At 49.3% G+C, this 18,593-nt stretch overlaps 1 protein-coding gene across 1 annotated transcript in view; it reads left to right on the top strand.

The window, feature by feature from the left end:
* The window catches only part of LOC8023365 (homeobox protein araucan), a 134,047-nt gene that overhangs the window by 91,934 nt on the left and 23,520 nt on the right, over positions 1–18,593 (top strand). Inside the window, exon 4 of the mRNA XM_002400517.5 lies at positions 13,972–14,087. Within this exon, the coding sequence (XP_002400561.2) occupies positions 13,972–14,087 (116 nt within the window). The remainder of the gene's footprint in view (positions 1–13,971; positions 14,088–18,593) is intronic.

The raw sequence follows: 18,593 nt of genomic DNA on the forward strand, positions 1-18,593 counted from the left end.
TGTTTACACCGAGCCTATTGCCCCAAGCAACCTTTAAAGATAAAAGTCTTTTGAGGCCTGCACTTACTTATCGCAATTACCGGGTCAACCTTTGGTCTACGGGCCGGTGTCGTCTAAAAAAGCAGACGACAAGCAGCAACGTTTGAAAGAGCAGACGACAGTTCGAACGATCAGGCGGCCGTTTGAACTTAAAGATGCACAGAACGTAGTCCACAGGTGGTCCGTATAACCTGACGGTTTTCCCGCGTTCATGTTGATACAAAACAAATAAATCGGATGACCACAAGTATCCGTGAACCAACCCAGAGTGCTTCCTGCAGAAGCAATTGTGGTCTAACAGCGTCTGGTTTTCCTTTTACACGGCCCCTTTCATGTTCTCGGACTAACCGAGCAGGCAAAAAACGCATGAAAACAGACTTTTAAACCTTTTCCGACTCTTTTAGTACAGCCCCAGTCGCGGGGTTTTGACGAGAAGGCAGGTTTTTGTCTGGCTTCTTCCAAAACAACACAGGAATGCACGTCCCGCATGGTGACTTCCGCCCACAGCTCCAGACCAGAAGTGCGCCCGCCATGCCATCACCGCGCCATGACGTAACGGAGCTGAGTTCGTGTATAAAACTGCTAATTTTTCTAAATAAATATTTCGTTTTCTCTTTCTTTCTTTCTCTCTCTCTCTCTCTCTCGGAGGGTAGAACCGAACAGAATGACTTCTTCTTATGCTGACGACACGATAGAAAGCTGAAGATGCGGCGTGAGCACTTCACACTCGTGTCGTTAGCGCTGGTCAGTCTTTGACCTTGTTCTGTGAGGCCACAAAAACGGCAATAAAAGAAATGTGAAGCGTAGAACGGGAGGTAACCAGCCAGAACCCGAATTTTTTTACTTTAAGTGGCCTCAGCGACTATATTCTTGTCCCTAGTATTTTTGACCTCTGAAAATCATTAGAAAAGGAATACGCGAGCTTCGCGAGGGAATTCAATCGCCGACCTTATCATGGCGAGGTTCGACGGCGGTTCTCTTTACAGCTTGTCAATCGGCCCCTTCATCTTCATCCTATGCCCGGGATACTAGGCTCCGATTAGGGCCTTCCGACCGATGTCCGATCGCATCCGCAGTTGTCGTGTCGACGTTGAGGCGGAAAATAATTGCTAATCTTCCGGTACAATGTCTCGGTTATCTCCTCGATGGGTTCGACCTGCAGCAGCTGTCGGCTTACAACTCGGTTCGACTCGGTTCGACTCGGACCAACAAACCGTGGGACGTCACCGTGACTCCTCATTAGAACGCGGTCTTGTTGGCAAGACACACGTGCAACGAAGCACGAAATGTCGCGCAAGGGTCGCCGCGACGGGGAGACAAAAGCGGCCGGACCACCCCTCGATCCGAGTCTGCTCGAACAGGAATTCATTCACGCAGAGCGATCAGTTGGAAGAGCTCAAAATGGCAGGTTGCCGCAGCCGATAAAGTAGAAACCAGATAACCGCGTCTACGTGCAACCCCAAAAGTTATGAACTACCGCTCCGATTTTCTTCCTCGGGCTTTATCTCTTGTTCCGTATTTCTTGGAGTTGGCTCCTGTTTTCGTTGTGTTTTTGTTTCCTCTTTCTTCTCCGGCGTCTCCCAGCTCGCTACAGATCTGAGAATCGAGTAGCGATTGAGCATGTCCCTAACTGAGCTGGCAACATAACAGAAACGGGCGCCTTCGACTAACGCACGATTAGAGCATGATGGATCGCTGCGTTTCCGATGCGACGAACAGGTTTCTCGGAGGGCCCGCGGGGGTCAACTCCTATCTTGCTCTGGGTCAGCGCCGCTTGTTTCATGCGCCCCGCAGATGGCTGGGAATACTAACTAGGTCTCCCCGCATTCGTGGCCGCCCCGCTGCCTACGACGTCGTCGTTGTCGCCACAGTCGTCGCCATCAACGATCGGGGAGCATTTACAAGCGCGAACAAACACCCTTAAATGCTGCTCGTTTCATAGTCCGCCTGTAGGCTCTTTCCCCAAGTAATCGAGCACGGAAGCGGGCCCTGCTCCGACCCCGACAAGAGCGCTCGGCCAGCGAACGATCTTGTTGACGACTGGCGAGATTTCGGAGCGGTGGTCTCGCGCGCGTACACCTCTTTCTCACGGAGAACTCGAGACGCATCAAACGTTGATGTAACTCGTTTATACTAAGCACTGTAAAAAAAAAAAAGTATTTGTGTTTGTGTTTTTTCAGTGTCGAAGTTTGTCTCCGCTCTACCTACTTCTTGGGACCATAAACGAAGAATGCTGGCTCGTAAAGATAAAATGTCGTTTTAGTGTCCTCAAAGCATGTCTTCACCGAGTCTGCAAAATTGCCCATCCCGCTTTGCAAAAACAAACGTGCCATCAGGGCGCTCGAGTCCTGCGGGCACTTGAATTTAACTACAGCCATCACTGATCGTGTAAACGATGAAAATAGAAAAACAAAGGTGAAATAAAAGTGGCCAAATAAAATGTTGAGTGAAGCAAGGGCATGACTTCAAATGTAAATTTCAAGGTAAGAAAAAAAAATGAAATTTAATATTGCTAAAGAGGAGTTCCAGTATGTAACCTCCGATGCTTTCGTTTATACTTTGCCCATTCCCTGCACACAAGTTATTTCTTATGATTCGAAAGAGGATTAAAAAAAATCAGTTAAGATCCGCATTAAAAATGGCAAAGCGTACTTGTATAAATAATACATTTTCTAGTAAAATTTTTTAAAGATAATGAGCACAACTTGAAATACTTGTTTGGCTAATAACATGATTAAAAAAAAAAACATTATTATGCGCGACCTAACGCGGTTACTTGTGCAACGCCTTCGACATGTCGGCGGTGAACGTAAGACCAAAGAAATAACGTAACCGACCGAATTTCACAATGCCGCGTGTTATCCTAGTTTGTCACTGTGACACCCAGTGAATCCTGCTTCCCATCTGGCATACTCTCTGCCGTCACATTAGGTATAGTAGGTGTGCGTTTCGGCAGTTACAATTAAGGGCAGCATACGAGGTACGTCCGTGGCCCCGGCATGCAGGACCATTACTCAAGACATAAAGTTACAGCATCGGGAAACTAGCTTGGAGTACCGACAAAATACCAACTCCAAACGCAAAAAAAAGAAAGAAAATAGGCTAGCTGTATTTTGGCCGATAAACGGAGCATGTTAGCGCAGATATAACTGCGCTCGAGGGAAGCCCAAAGAGGCGCGCGTGACAATTCCAATTTTCGGCCGTGGGCGGCCCGGCGCTCGAGGCTTATACCCAAAGAACGCAGGTAAAACGGCCACCGTGTCGCGTTACCTGTGGAGCGTGGTCCTATCAGCGTCCCGAAATAACGCTTCCTTCCTCGACGGACGCTTGCGCCGCAGACGTCGTAGAACGCGCCTTCGGTGTATACACACAGCCGATGTTGCGCGGCGTTGTACGAACCTCGATAGCGTCTCCCAGAGCCTTATCAATGTCGCCGACGAGCCTCCACGCGCCTACGCCTTCAGGCTGGACTTGGGGGATCATTTTCGGGCGACCGCAGCGCTTCTCTGGCCCGCAACGCGTTCGGTTTTCCGGCACTCCTTGCAGCGCCATCTCGATGTCACTTACTCAAGTTAATCGTTTCAGCGGCCATGAGCCACCTGGCCTCGGCGACTTCAAACGACACGAGTTGACTATTTTTTTATACTTAAGTTCTGACCAAACCAGTGACTCCTCTCGGTTCTGTTTCTACTTTCAATTAAAGAGAGTTTCAATCTGGAGACCAGATTTCGAGAGATAGCGACGAAGTGTGAATGTGGTAACATTTTCCCAGAGAGATGTCACATACGGCGATGAGCCTCGAATATTTAAACAAATTTATCTTGCAGGAAAGGGGCGAAGTGAGCGAGGGAGCGCGGTTGAAACAAAATAGAAGAAGCATGCATTCGCTATATGTTCATTCCTTTTCTGTTTTTCTTTCTCACTCTTTTTCGCCCTTCGAGGTGACGGGTAACGACGTCTTAAGTGGGGCCTTGCGCGAACACGTTGATGGGTCGCGAAACACAACCGGGAGCCCATGAAGAAACCATTTCCCGCTACCGACACCTGCACCGTTAAAGGTCGATTAGATATGGACGCGCATGCGTCGGACAGAGTAATTATGGGCGTCAGTGGCGATCGTCCCCCGGTATCTTCGTGCCGTACCTTCGACAGCTCACAACCGAGTCCTGTCGTCGCCGTGCCTTCGCACATTTTGTTGTCGCTGTTGTTTAATCTACAGGAGGCGGAGCAGACGAGGCTTTAAACACGACTACAGGTATACTTACAAAAAACAAATACGAGGAAAAAAAAGTATAAAACCGATATCCACAGAATCCCTCGTCGTACCTTGTTTCCATTTCTTCTCTTTTTTTGTGCGTGTGTCTTTTTGCTTTTGCAAACGGCGAGGCGATGGGTCACTTCGATCAGCAACACTCAAAAAGATCGGCCGAGATACATTACCAATGGAACCCTCCGGATCCGTCAAATGCCATTCCGAGTTTGCTCACGTTTAGTTTTACCTCTTCGTCGCGGATATATATATATAATTTTTTTTTCTTCTTCCGTTTTTGTTCTCTTGTCGAACCTCCCAGAAATTCGCGGAATCGGCGCTAAACCGCGTTTCCTCCGTCTTCAGACACACTAAGTGAGCGCATAGGGACGACTGCTCATTTTTAACCGACGATGCCGGTTCGAATAAAAGAACCATAGTTCCTGTAAGCGGCTTGACAAGCGATCGTGTCGTGCCTGCCACCCAGCGACCACATATACACAAGACTGTGCGCCTTGGGCCTTCCCAAAGAAGAAAAAAAAGAAAGAAAGAAGAAAAAGACCACACTATCGGCAGCCGTCACTTTAACGAGACTCTTGTACGCAGAGGAGGCGCATAGGTGGTAGTACTACCAAGGAGAGAACTCGAGCTTATCGTCAAAACAGGTTGCCCTTTATTTTTACGTCCCTCCGTGTGTCCGTTTTACTCTTGCTGATTGCTTCCCGGGGAGCCTTCAGCTAATGGACTCTGTGATAAGGGCGACATACGAAATCTATGAGTGGTATAAAGGAAGGCAGCGAAAAGTGGGCAAGACGCAGAACGAGCGGGGAGCCGAGGCATAAAAGCGGGAGGGTGGGCAAGGCTCGCACCGGCCCGAGGAGCACACCGGCGAAAACGTCCTTTCGCCCCCAAACGTGGCGGCGGCTGCACAGCGGAACGCGGGGCATACGAATGGTGCATTACTGGAGCATGGGGCCGCAGGAGGGAGGCTTCCCCGCCACACATCGATCGCCAAGCGCCGATTGCGACTCTTTTGGCCGCAAATGAATAGTTCGCAGATAACCAATATCGCGGGCTGGACCTGTTGCCAGCTGGATTAGAGCCGAGAACCAGCATCCGCTGTTCGCACATGCCCCCCCTCTTCCTCCCTCTCTTCGCTGAGATTTGGCGAGCGAGGTGGCGTTCGCTGCGCTTTTCTGTCACCCACGCTCGAGGAATGACACTCTGCTGCTACTGAAAGGCGACACCGGGGGTGCCGGTAGCTCGATACATGCCACCTTCGGTTGATTCGGATTTCTTCAAATCGACAATACATTTTACGGGAGTCGCTTTGCCAAATTTGAGGGGGGGTGGAGGGGGGTGGGGTTGGTTCTTGCGTAACCTATGTATGTTCTTCCTTTAGTGATGTGTTTTTCGTGACTGATATAACTTTATACAGCTTGTAGTTTTCCCTCGCTTTTTTTGTCACTATTCCAGGCACTCGCGTAAATTGCGTGCATTTAAGACATGTTAGTTCAGTCGTATCTTCCATTCGCGGTTCGCGACTTCTATTATATTTGACGGTGTTTTCTTCTTGTAAGTTTATGCAGAGGAAAGAGGCTACCTATATTTCGTCTGTACTACATTACAAGAAGAAAACATCGAATGAAATGTTTAATGTTAGTTTTTGCCCTAATCTGCTCCATACTATCATCATGATACATTCTATAAAGGTAATTTGTAAATAAACGAGCAAACTATATAAAGCTTCGCACTCCGCGAACCACATTGACGACACGTATCTTCTCTTGGGACAAATCGAAGCAAACACAAACACAAAAAGTAGAAAGACGTTCGAAAGTGACCGAAGGTATATAGGAGGTGGACATCCCACTTTCCCCACGTACATACGGTGCACAGTCGGGTCCGGTAACGGTAATAAAGTCTCCATCGCTCAGACACGCCGAGGCAGTACAAAAGCAAACACGAAAGGCAAGCACAAACAGCGCCGGTCATAAGACAAGAGACCCGAGGCGTTTGCGAAGCAACACGGTGGCATTACGCTCGTCTCGAGTGAACGGCGAGAGACGCAGGTCGCGATATGCGGGCAGCACAAAAAGCCCCGAAATGTAAACTCCTGGCCGGCCGCAAAGTGAGCGAGGCTCGAGCGACATAAAAACGTGAAAGCGAGGCGCCCCTCGAATGTACAGCTCGCGAGTGCAACAGGAAGAGGGAGACGAAACAGCAGCGTCCAGATCGAATAAAAGCTCGTAAATCACGTCGCAGACGCCATAAAACAATGCAGCCGCCAGTATTCCTGTCGCCAGGTCGGTCACGTGACCGGAATGGGCCAATGGCAGTCCGCCTTGTTATGGCCCAGGAGGAGGCGAAACCAGCGCTGGCCGAGCGATGCGGAGTCGCGATAGCCGCGCGACGGACCGGCCTGGTGGACTCGCGACGGCCGCTTGTGTTTCCAGGCAATGGGCCGGGAGAAAACGCTCCTGATAAGGCGCGAGATACTCGCCGCAAGACGGTAGAGTGGGAAAAAGAGACTATCGGGCAATCGGCGAGCCATCCCTATACCGCTCCGAGCCAGAGAGGATGGCCAGGTATGTACAAAGAGAAGCCCCCCTTGTCTGCCCCTTCGAGACAGCCCCCACATGCGCTGGTGCCGCCACCCCGGCGTTGCGTCGCGCGGCGCCACGGGTCCGGCGGGCTTACAGGGGAACGCGACGCGTGACGACAAGGCTGCCCCCGAGGCGTACCTCGGCGAGAGGGCGTCGAAAAGAGCTCGGAGCGAGCAGATGGAGGTCGACAGGGAACGAGGAGAGATCGGCTACAGTTTGCGCTGATCTACGAGACACTCCTAGCTGGACGGAAATGAAAATCTTGCTCGGCTCTTTGTTTAATCGATTTATTTTGAATGTTGCCTGTCTTCTGAACCAACGTTGCTGCGCTAATTCTATACGTAAAACAGAGATCCGGAGAGAATACACATCAAGGGGGGGGGGGGGGGGGGGGGGAGGATTGTTGAGATACGGGAAAAGGGGGTAAATGGAAAACACATCAACAATGCACGAAGCCCAACATCAAAACGGCACAAATCGCTGGTTCACCCTGCGTCCTCTTGTGTCGTGTAATGTCAAATCAGGAGCCTCTTTCAGTTAAGATCGCTTAAGATTAAAGTTTGAAAGAAGTCCCTGAGGGCTCCCTAACGATGGAGCTGGTAGATATATTGCGTTTTGAGGTCATTGCCGCAAGTTTGGAAGTATTATTCAACTTTCCGATCGTATGCCGACAAGGATCACCATAAGGCGACGTTCCGCCGCACGCGACTTGCACGACAACTTGACACTTTGTGCAGCAGCGTTCCGCTTGACAATCTGGTCGTAACACGGTTGGTGGTGCATGCTGTCGAAGCTCGTAATCCTCTCTAGAAACATTAATCCTGACTTAATTCTCCTCCTCCTCATCGTGTTATGCTGTTGCTTACACCATACCTTGTGATCATGAAATCCGTATCGCCCCACTGCAGACAAAAACGAAAGAAGCGCAGGTTCCCGAGTAATCTCCCATGTGACTATTCCAAAGTGCTCGATCTCAATCGAGGTCATTCGTGTTGGGGTGTTTACCCGTGTCCGCGCGCGGCCATTGCCTTAAATGATGCCCGGCTTTATCGGCAATATATTACCCCACCCTTCTCCCCTTTCCCTATCGACCACCATTAGCCACCGGTGCAGTGTTGCGGCTGGTTACAAACTTCTATTTGCATCTTTATCGCCTCCGCTTTAACGACTGCCGACCATGCTATAATGCCAGCACGTCCGACCGCCACGTTTGCCGTATAGACGAAGTGCGTCCACGCTAACCGGCTGCTGGCCAGCGAACCCCTCTTCAAAGAAACATCCAACAGGCGCAACAGCCCTTGGGCGCGGGAAATTTTCTCGAGATCTAGGTAAGCGCTTTTTGACTAAGAAACACATCCGTAGCGATCTCTCGCAGACGCGTTCACCCCGAAGCCCACGGGTTGGCCATAATCGGGACAGCGCAGCAAGCGGAAGGGCAACGAGGCTGCAACCAGGACTACTACCGCCTGTCTAGAAGATAAGGCCCCCGTCATCACTATAGTGGATCGAGGTAGCGCGGCGTTCGTCAGCGTCGCCATAAGCGCGCCCCGCAGCGTTTGACAACGAGCGTGACTTTGCCGCTTGGGGAAGATAACGATGACGTCATAGACGGGCCTTTTCTTCTAGTTGCCTCTACCTCGACGATGCTGACCGGCGGGAAGAAAGCTCTCGCTCCCGAGGCGCGTGTATCGTCGCGGGGCCCTCCTTACGCAAGCATGAAATGTCAGCGTCGGACCATCGACGAACACGCGTCGCGTCCGAGGGAGTCGCGTAGAAAACCTTGACGCGTCCAGGCACGCCGGTGCGGACTATGGCGCCTCTTCACGCAACGTCGTGCTCACGATGGCCGGCAGCGCGCCGCTGATCGCCGATTCTGTCAGGACCCCTTTGTGCGTACTCCGTGAACTGTGGTTTTAATCGCCGGCCACCGAGGCTCCCAATCGACCCGTTGCGTGTGCGACATGTTTTTTTTTTTCTTCTTCTTTCTTTCGCGCGTGTGCGAGTGTACGAGTCCCGGCTCGGAGGCGCCAGACGATGTCGCTTCTGCGGAAAGGGACGGCCGGAACGAAAAGCGTGGGAGACAGGGAACAATGCGACGGCAGCCACAAGTCGTGTTTGTCATGTTCCAAGGTGCAGCTGAATTGCCTATACACCTTTCCAGCGGAAGTCTCGAATGAAGCGATTTCCAGCGCGCGTCCCTGGTTTTGGGAGTGTACGTCATCGTTGTCCGTCTCCGCTGGCCTGGGCTGTGGCTTTTCTCGTCAGTGGGCCGTGACAGCCTGCGTAAGCGCAATTCCGGAGGCTGGGGGGGGGCGGCTAAATTGAGAATTGTATTTGTACATTTGTGTTTTACGGTGAATACAATTTCTCGAGGTTTTTAAGAAAGCATTGAACTATTTTTGAGAGCAAAACCAAACAAATAAAAGCTATTTCTGGTGAGTCCGTGCGAGAGAGAACAAATGCAACTAGAATGTTTGTTTCATTTTATGTAGATTTTTTTTACGACACCGTACACTCAGCCGTGTCAATCTACAAAGGTCTTAACTGTCAAACATATTTGGCCACACAGGATAACCGAACTGCATCAGTGTTCCCCGCGCACAACATAAAATTCAACCAGTCTCATCAATCGAACAACTTATACTGTAAGTAACCCACGTACAATTACTGGACTCACTAACTGGTAGCGAAACGAGTCAACCATATTCAAATAAATATAATACAATCAATCCGTTATTAAGATTATCGCGTCTCAAATGAAACTGGAGATAAAGAGTGGGAACGTTAATGTGCAGTGAACAAATCTAATCGACGCCACAGGTCAAATAAGCATGAAGGAGACGTTTCATAATTTTGACTAATATGTACTAAATGTGTCAAGGCATGGCATAAGCTATGCACTTTAGTCCACAGCGATTACCGCTGCGGCTCTACATCGACACAAAGAAGGTGGCGGTCGTCCTTCCAAGCGAAAGCTCGCGCTGCAGAACCCAGGGATCCTGGGTTCGAGCCCCACCCCTGCCCGTTTCGATCTGGATGAGCATCGTACCGGCGTGCGGTCGTGTATCACTACTGCGTGATGCACGTTAAAGACCCCAGGCTAGCGGCTGTACTGCACTGGCTAAATGTCTCATCTACAGCTGGGAGACTCGTCGCCCCTGTGAGGCAGACCAAGTTCTAGGCTGTATAAACACACACACAACCCAATTTTTTTTTTTCGTCCTTCCGAACACCGATTAGAAATACGATACTAATTCATCGGATTCGATGCGCCACGTGCGTCCGACACGGACAAAACATGCTGCCCTTTTTTTCCCATACTTGTTCCTTGAACGCTTCGCGGAATACTAATTCCGGTGGGGTCCCATGTACAACGGCGTCGCACAACGGGACTCTACGAACTATGATAGAAAGTCTCTTCTCTTCTCCCCTTCTCCTCTCCTCTAAGTTTTGTCTTTCGTACCGTTGCAAAGAACCAAAAAAAAAAAGTGTCTTAGGGGATGACTCATTTCTTTAATGAAGCCCGAGCAACTCCAACATTGGTGAGAGAAGCAACACCACACTCTAATAATGTCTCCGTTATTACCAAAGTTTTCGCTCGCACCGCTCTCTCTATCTTGTTTCGCTTTTTTGTTTTCAACTCGACTCGTGTTCCGTCTCTCTTTTTTCGGGAGCATTCATCTGGGAGCCATGATTCGAGGAGTTTCTGCTGTCTTCGGTCGGAGCCCGTTTCTTTCTTTTGCGAGTTCAAACTTTCTGTCCTGATTTGTATGCGAAAGAAGGGGCGTTTCTTTGTTCCGACCGAGTTGGAGCGCGCGGACGGGACAGCCTTCTGCCTTCCGTCTGTACTCCCCTTCTCACTCTTGGTTTTTTTTTTCCTTGCTGGGCCTTTGTCGGGAAAGTCGTTCTGTCGTTTCCTCATTATTACTTTTGGGAGCTCTCCGCAAAGGAGCCATGTTGCTCGTTTGTCCCCTCTGCGGATGCACTTTCGGAATCCCAATGAGGGGACGACTCCTCCTCCGACACAAGCCAAGAAGAAACAAGCCCCAAAGTCGGAAAAGAAAGCGAGCCCAGCTTCGTTAGCCAATTAGTCCCTTCTTTTGGAGTCGAGCGACGGACCTATAGTCCTAGACTCCCCGTGCACCCGAGACTTTTTCGACAATGGCCCGAGGAGTCTGGATTCTCTGTCAGGAACGATGCTGTCTTAGGAGAAGGAGCGAGAGCGGACGAGAGTACTAAAGTTTTTTTGTTTTTTTTTGTCTCGCTTTATTTTTTTTTTTGTTTCAATGTTTCTCTAAAAAAAGAAAAGAAAAAGTCCCGCGTCTTCTTCATGGTCCACGATTTGCCTGAAAATTTGCTAAATACAGCAACAAACATCGCTGAAATAGTATCCCCAAACATTAGGCCAAATTACTTTTTTTCCCCGCGAAATCATTGAATTTACAATTTTAGACCTCACCGTGTTTTTGAAACTGAAAGTCTCTACTGGTGACAATGAAAAAGTGACGCCAGGTGCAGGCAGGGGTTCACTCACTCTTTGGTGTGTAGGATTTGTTCCCAACAGAGTACGAGCACTTTCGTGGTATCAAATGGCTGCTTTGGAAGCTCGCTCCAGCACCCACGAAGCAGCACGGCATAGTCCTTTTTGTTTTACTGCCTTCCACGACTTGCAGCCTGCCTGCCACTGACGTGACGGCACCGAAAAACGCGAATATATTTGAAAGTTTTTTTTTCTGTTTTTTTTTTTTTGCAACATCTTTGTTTGCCGATTTCACAATTACTAATTTGAGTTTCTCAATACTAAAGAGCATACGGGAAAGGGTAAAAGCCGGGGATTCAGAAAATATTGGTAGTTGGGGTAGCTCGTGTCCAATTTTCAAAAAAGCCCATCAGACTTTCTCATCGTCTGCGACACTCAGGAGCGCAGGCGTCCAGGCCAGAGAGGGCGCTGCTGTTCAAGGACAGCAGGCCACCGACAGGCGAAGATTCCCCGAAGGGAAGTACGAAGTCCCGCAGCTTCACGTTCACTAATCTGCCTGCTCACCCGTTCAGTGGCAAACCTGTCGGGGTTTGGGGCCTTTCCCCGCACTTCTCTGGCATGGACTCGGAGGCGCTCAAGGCGACAATTGCAAACGCATTTTCCATAATCCGTCGTTCAGGTCGGTCTACGGACGTCTTCAGTCCTATCAAAGCATCGACTTTTACAATGGATCTTTTCCCACTAAGCCTCTGCGCGTGCCCACCTCTCCTGACCTTGCTTCCCGCTGACGCGTTTTCGAAGGGTACTGTCCGGCACGACCAACGTGGTCAGCATTTTCGTCTCTTTCGACGATTCCGTATTGAGCATCGGTAGTATGGGACGTAAAAAACAATAAAAATCGATACAACGGGATGATGCCAATGAGGTAATTTGCAGCTCACAAGCTACCCCCCCCCCCCCCCCCCCCCCCCCGAATACGGTCTTCGTTAAGGGAAAAAATCTCCATAGGTGAACCGTGCATCGTGCCCACTCAATGGCGATGTGCCACAGTGTCGACTGGCAAATGGAAAAGCCTGGGGGTGTCGCTGTACCGTCCCAAAGCCGACGTGACGAACAGCGAACTGTAGTGGTAATCGCTCCCTCAATTCTGAAATAACGTCGGCTGTGAAAAAAAAAAAAAAAAAGAAAGGGATGCCGCTTTTGGTTTAACGTTCCTCGAGCGCCTGCCTTGTGCAGCAAGGATGATTGTGAAGAAGCAGGAAACTCGACTGCACACGTTTATCCCTAATGTTTATCACACGAAAAAAAAAAAAAAAAATCGTGTCTCGCTCTTTTGGCGTTATTATGCCCGGAAATTACCGTGACCAAATATTTGATTAATTTATCAAATAGAAGGTGCCGTATAATTGGGTTAAAATTTTAATCGATTCCCATCGCTAGTTTATTCGCGACACCGGCAAAACGGACTGCACCTAGCGGAAGAAACACTGAACTGGCCGGAACAGGCCCTTTCGCGATTTCTGCTTGTCTCTTGGGGCTGCCGTGATTACATGTTGTCTGTGGTTTGCGAGATGGAACAGTTGTCCCGGCAACTCTTTCGTAGCTGTAGTAGCAGCTTTTTCCCAGGTTCGCTCTGCACTCAACCGACGCAACCGCGTGAACCAGACTTGGGATAAAATGCGGGGCAAGCCATTTTGAGTCCAGTGGACGCTCGCTGATGCCCCCAGCGTTGTGCGTTATGAAACTTGCACGTGGCACGGCACGAGCTGTGATTAGACCGCCATATCTTCCCCATAATGGCGTCCCCTATACGTCGCTGGAGTCGCGAATAGAGATGCGAAGCGCCATCATCCGGTCACTACACGCAGACATTGTATACGCGCGTATTTACACGTGTTGGTAGGGGGAAAAAAAATGAAAGTAACGAGTGTCCATGCACAACCTACAAAGATTTAAAAAAAAAATCCTACAAATCACCAACTTAGCCGACACTGGTAGGAATACCTGCCTAGTGTGTTAAAGACCGACGACCAGTTCGCGCCTTCTACTTTTTTCCCGCTTCCTCCTCTCCCCCCTTCTAGCCTGTCCACCGTTGCCTGCTTCCTCCTCCCCAATGGTGAGGAGGATCTTCTGCCTTGCAGAATCTCGTGTCTGGTCGTCGGCCTTTAAGACACAGGTAGCACTGCTCGAATGCATCAACCAAAAGACATAATGTAAACATGATGGCATAATTATCTGCGGATCACGCCTCACGAATGTTCGCAGCATGTTTGCTTCATACACGTGCATGACTAGATGATGGTTTGCAGACAGTGTTTGTATGGCCAATGTGACCGTCACACAAGGAAGACCTCAGCCAGTGTCTGCGAACCGCCTCTTGTACGACGTATATTAGCAGAGTGTGATCGCAGTTTTAGAATTCTGCGAGGCGACAAGCAACGTTTCGTGAACGTTGTCTGCAAACACTGCGTAACGTTGTCTCCAAACATGAAGGGGTTACATTTTTTAAAACAGACGAACTCGTAAAACTCTGTATTAAATTATTTTTTTTTTGTCTTCGATACGTTGTCTACAAACATGGTGTCAACTGTGCGCAGGCGAACGGCTTCGACCTGAAGGAGAACTTGGAAGCCTGGCGAAACCTCCCCTACGCAGCGTCCATGTACTATCCTTACGACTCGGCCGCCATCGCCGGCTACCCCTTTGCCAACGGGTGAGTCCACAATTTCTTTCTTTTTCCGGCGAGTGCTTGATTACTTTTGCTCGCGCATACTGACGTCAAGGAATGACTTTGCGAGTTTAGAGTGAAGGGGCATTTAAAATATTCACTATAAAAGAGGTGATTGCGTTAATCAGAAAGTTTACACATTAACGTCGATCAACTCACGAGCATGGATAGAAACAGAGGAGACGCGAACCCTGGGCATCCAACTCCTCAGTTTTTGTCCCTCAACGTATGCTGAAGTACTCGTAGTAACCATAAATTGCTTTAACGTTCACGTGGTTTGCAGTGCTCCTGTGTCTTTTGCGCAGTCGATAGCGTTTTGGTTAATTTATCTGAATATGGTTTTCCTTTGCTCAGTCAGTACACGAAAGTTGTTAGATCAATAACAGGAGGTGGACAGAATAAGTAATTAAGGCCGAGAAGAAACATCCGCAAATTCAGGTAGACGGCTCCGACTCCCTCGAGTTCGGTAGAGCAGTCAACTCTACCCAACTCGAAGATGTTGATCGTGAGGGCGCTGCTCCAGCCAGAGGCCCAGGCCTGGTGCGGTATACCGGACCTCTTGACCGGGGCTGCACAAACGCCGCTCGGTGTTCGTGCAGCAGGTGGCAAACAAACAATCCTGATCAAAGCGTCGTACTTTCGGCTCAAGGAATGCGTGTCCCCGTTTTCATATCCAGGCAGGAGCGCGATGCAATGCCCCCGGGAGCCCCCGCCACCCCCTTCCCCCGCGACGCTTCTCCAATACAAAACGAAATTGCATCAATCGCTCGGGGCATTCTTCGTGGACCTTTTTCTATTGGAGGAGCAGGGCCGTCATTCCTCTGGCGTGCTTTAGATTCCGCGTCACTTCATGGCGCCCCCAGTTTTCGCGAAACCCGAACCGAGCTTCGGAGCTCCGCAAAAAAACCTACAGACTCCCTCCTCCCGCCAGCCTCCGGGAGTCACTCTCCACTCCTCCGGCTGTCTGTTTATACACAGCGCGTTGCCCCTCCTCGTGGATTTCTCTTTCTGCCTCTTCTCCGGCGTGTCGTCCTTGCCTCTTCAGGGTTCGGTGTTTGCATAAAACCGGTCCCGGTCACACGAGGAAGTGACGCAGATGCCGGCAAGCCACACGCATGCACGCCATTCAACGCCACACAGAGGCAGCGACGCAAGTCAGCACGCTGTCGCTGCACATTTGCGCGTGCACGGGGGCGCTGCGGTCGACGCCACTCTAAGGCTAAGCCGCCGCAATGGCAGAAGAGAGGGGACCCCAGGTTTTATTCTGGTTTTCCTCTTTATAATGACAAACACGAATTTCGCGTGCCGCTTGGGCGTCCGGTTTCCAGTTGAGTTCGCAGCTTCGAAAATTGCCGGGTATCGTTGGCTGGGTTAAAATAAAGTGCATCCGGCAAAACGAGAGAAAAAAAAAAGCGTTGCATTATAGGGGGTAGACGGAGTGATAACAATAAAAATAGAAGCAAATAAATAAAAACGCCTTAGCCATCAGTTGCGTCACTCCCCTCCTCCGGTGCGCCCTCCCCCTTTCCCAAATTGGCCTGAAAGGAAATACGTGTTCATACGTCAAACAGCCCCATGGCTCGCCAGCTTCCAGGCGCACGAAATGTAGCGCCCAAATTGTACACAGACACACACATTGATACCTCGGTGTCACGCAACCCGCCTTTGCAGTCGGGAAACCGCTCGCGCATTTTTCTTTCCGCTCCTGGTCTGTTGTTGTTGCTGCTGCTGCTGCTGCTGCTACTGCTGCTGCTGCCGTTGCTGCATGCTTCTGTTCCGAGTATGGGACCACTTGTACAGACACTAAGTTACGTGTTTGGTACTCACCGGAGGTCGCGGGCGACCGTGCATGCGGCTGTGGCTATCGGGGGGTGGCGTGTTTGCCACGAGACGGGGATCGATCGATTTCGGGCCTGGCTACGGGCTATCGGGTCGGCGGCTCCAAACTCGAGCCTCTGCGTCACGGACGGTGGGCGCGGATTCCGGCTTTTCGTGATATGCTCGCGAAGATAGACGCTTTGCGCGTATAGTGGCAGGCCCGTCGTGTAACGACGTGGCTATACTGGACTATAAATAAAGCCCGTCGCTGTTTGGGGAGAGTGCAAACTGTCGGGGTTTCTAAAAGGAGACACATTTTATTTTTTGCGTTCCAAATCGCTCGTTGTGTACGGGAGGGCGCGAGAATGTGTCATGATATCGGGCGCCTTTTGTCGCAAGTTATAAGTTACCGTGCACAAATACGTTTGATCCCCACGTTTTCGGAAGTGAGATGACTAGGCCATACGCATCAATATAGTGTCACCTGTATGCCTATACTCTGGGCACCGCATATTCAATGAATATATACTATTCTTAAGCAATTCGAAAGAGCTAAGGGACGATAAAGATGTGGTTAAAAATGTAATATCTGAGACACGTTTTCATTACAATGAAAGAGCTCATAAAATTAATTGAAGCTACACAAATACCCATTTTAAATCGGTCCCAGTTAAAATTCATTTTTGAATCACTATCTAGCACCACACATTACAACGATGTTTTTAATAGCTTCGTCTAAAACAATATAAAAAGAAAACTCACAAAATAAGTGCTCGGCTTTTCTGGTATGAGCTATAAACCTTTTCCACAAGGGCGCCGCCATCTTGAATTGTCGTCACTTCCAGTATGGGCGAACACATTACTTTGCCGTTGCCACGCCAATAGAAGACATTTAGGACATAAGCCTAACCGTCACACATTCTCGTTTTCGCTCCACTCTATTTTTTTCCTGGTTACAGGTTGAAACGTTTTACTTTTTTTTCCTCGCCCATACTGGAAGTGACGACAATTCAAGATGGCGGCGCCCCTTTGGAAAATGTCTATATATAGCCCGGCCATATTAATGAATCTTAATGTTACGACAGACGAATTTAGACGTAACGAGTGAGGGGGGTAATCACCTGGCTGTAGTCATGAAAAACACACACGGTGACGGTCGCTCTTGGGCAGCCTTTAGCGGGCATTAAAATTCAGTTAGCCAGAGTGCGACAAACCGCTGGCCATCACCTGTCGGTTGCACCACTACAAGCTGCAAACATTACTCCTGCGGTAGCGGCACACAATACACGAGTCATTTCCGTTGCGGAATTATGCCTCTGCCGTCAAAGCAAGGCGCGGACAAGAACGTAATCTTGCTCAGTACGCTACAAAGAAGGGGAAAATGTCGTCGAAAGAGAAAGGACGGTTGCGTCCAAGAACAAAAGGACGCGCTTCGGAAACAAAGGGCGAAGCAAAATGAGGCGATGCAAGCCGACCACGCGAAACGAGAAACAATGGATACATATATTGCATATATTGCTTTCTTTTTTTTACCAGTTTTCTGGCATCGCACACCTTCCGTATGCGTAACGTGTCCTTCGAAAGGAAAACCGAACCTGCTGATCAGCCAGCCGTCTTCACCGAGTGGTGTTATAAGTTCTGCTTTTCAGTATGCCAAAAAAAAAAAAATACACAATTAACTGCCGGATCGTATTTTGGCGATTCGGTTGCATATTTTTCTCTCTGTGAATCAGAGAACAGACATTGTTATGTGCTACTTCCCTCCTGGAGTTTCGGCTGGTTACTTCACTCAGGTACCGCGAAGAATTGCAATCGCGCGTGAGGGAAAGTTGAGAACTTGAGTCAAATCAGGAGTTTGGAGCACCAGGTAGCGCGTGATGCCGGCTTTTACCCGCATTCTGTGTATGGACGGACATTAGGCAAGTATGTCAAATTTGTATGTACGAAATACGAATTCTCACAATGTCAAATGAACGCTTGTTTACACCAGCAACGTCAAACATTAAAAAAAAGAAGAAAAAAACAAAAAAACGAGACGACACAAATTTTAGTTTTCAGAAGCATTATGGTAAACTACTCCAAGGCTTGGACTTTTAGCGGTCGGATGTTTTGGTGGCGCCGTCGTGTGGTTCCCTCTCGTGACGCCATTACCTTGCCAACAGCAAGTTAGATGGTATTTGTAATGAGCATGGCGGAAGCTTGAAATCATTGCGCTCTGAAACCAACACTCCCAACACCGTCAAAACTGAAGTTCTTACATTCCTCTTATTTCCATCGATGAAAAATCCTTTGCAGACGCCATAAGCTAACATTAGGCGAACCGTAGAAGGCCACACTCAGCGATGCTTTTGATCGCGCAGATCGCTAAGATATATAGTAACACCACAATATGCATGCTATCAAACAGCCACGTTCAGCAGTTGCAAAAAATAGGGCTGGGCGTGAAGTTAAAGTTACCCGATTACTCGCCACCCTTTGGTCGCTTAATGAATCGATTAATCTGTTTCCTTTATTTTCATGCATATTTCTTTAAACAGTCAACATTTCATTTTCTTTTTTTTTAATTTATGTCAAATATTTTATAAACGGCGCAATCAGTAACTTGGTTTATGAATCAGTCTCGACATGAAGTTACGAACAGTTCAGACACTCACACACAGTGGCGTTGCCGGG

Source organism: Ixodes scapularis, unplaced genomic scaffold, assembly GCF_016920785.2.
Source record: "Ixodes scapularis isolate PalLabHiFi unplaced genomic scaffold, ASM1692078v2 PGA_scaffold9__187_contigs__length_104089568, whole genome shotgun sequence".
NCBI lineage: Eukaryota > Metazoa > Arthropoda > Arachnida > Ixodida > Ixodidae > Ixodes > Ixodes scapularis.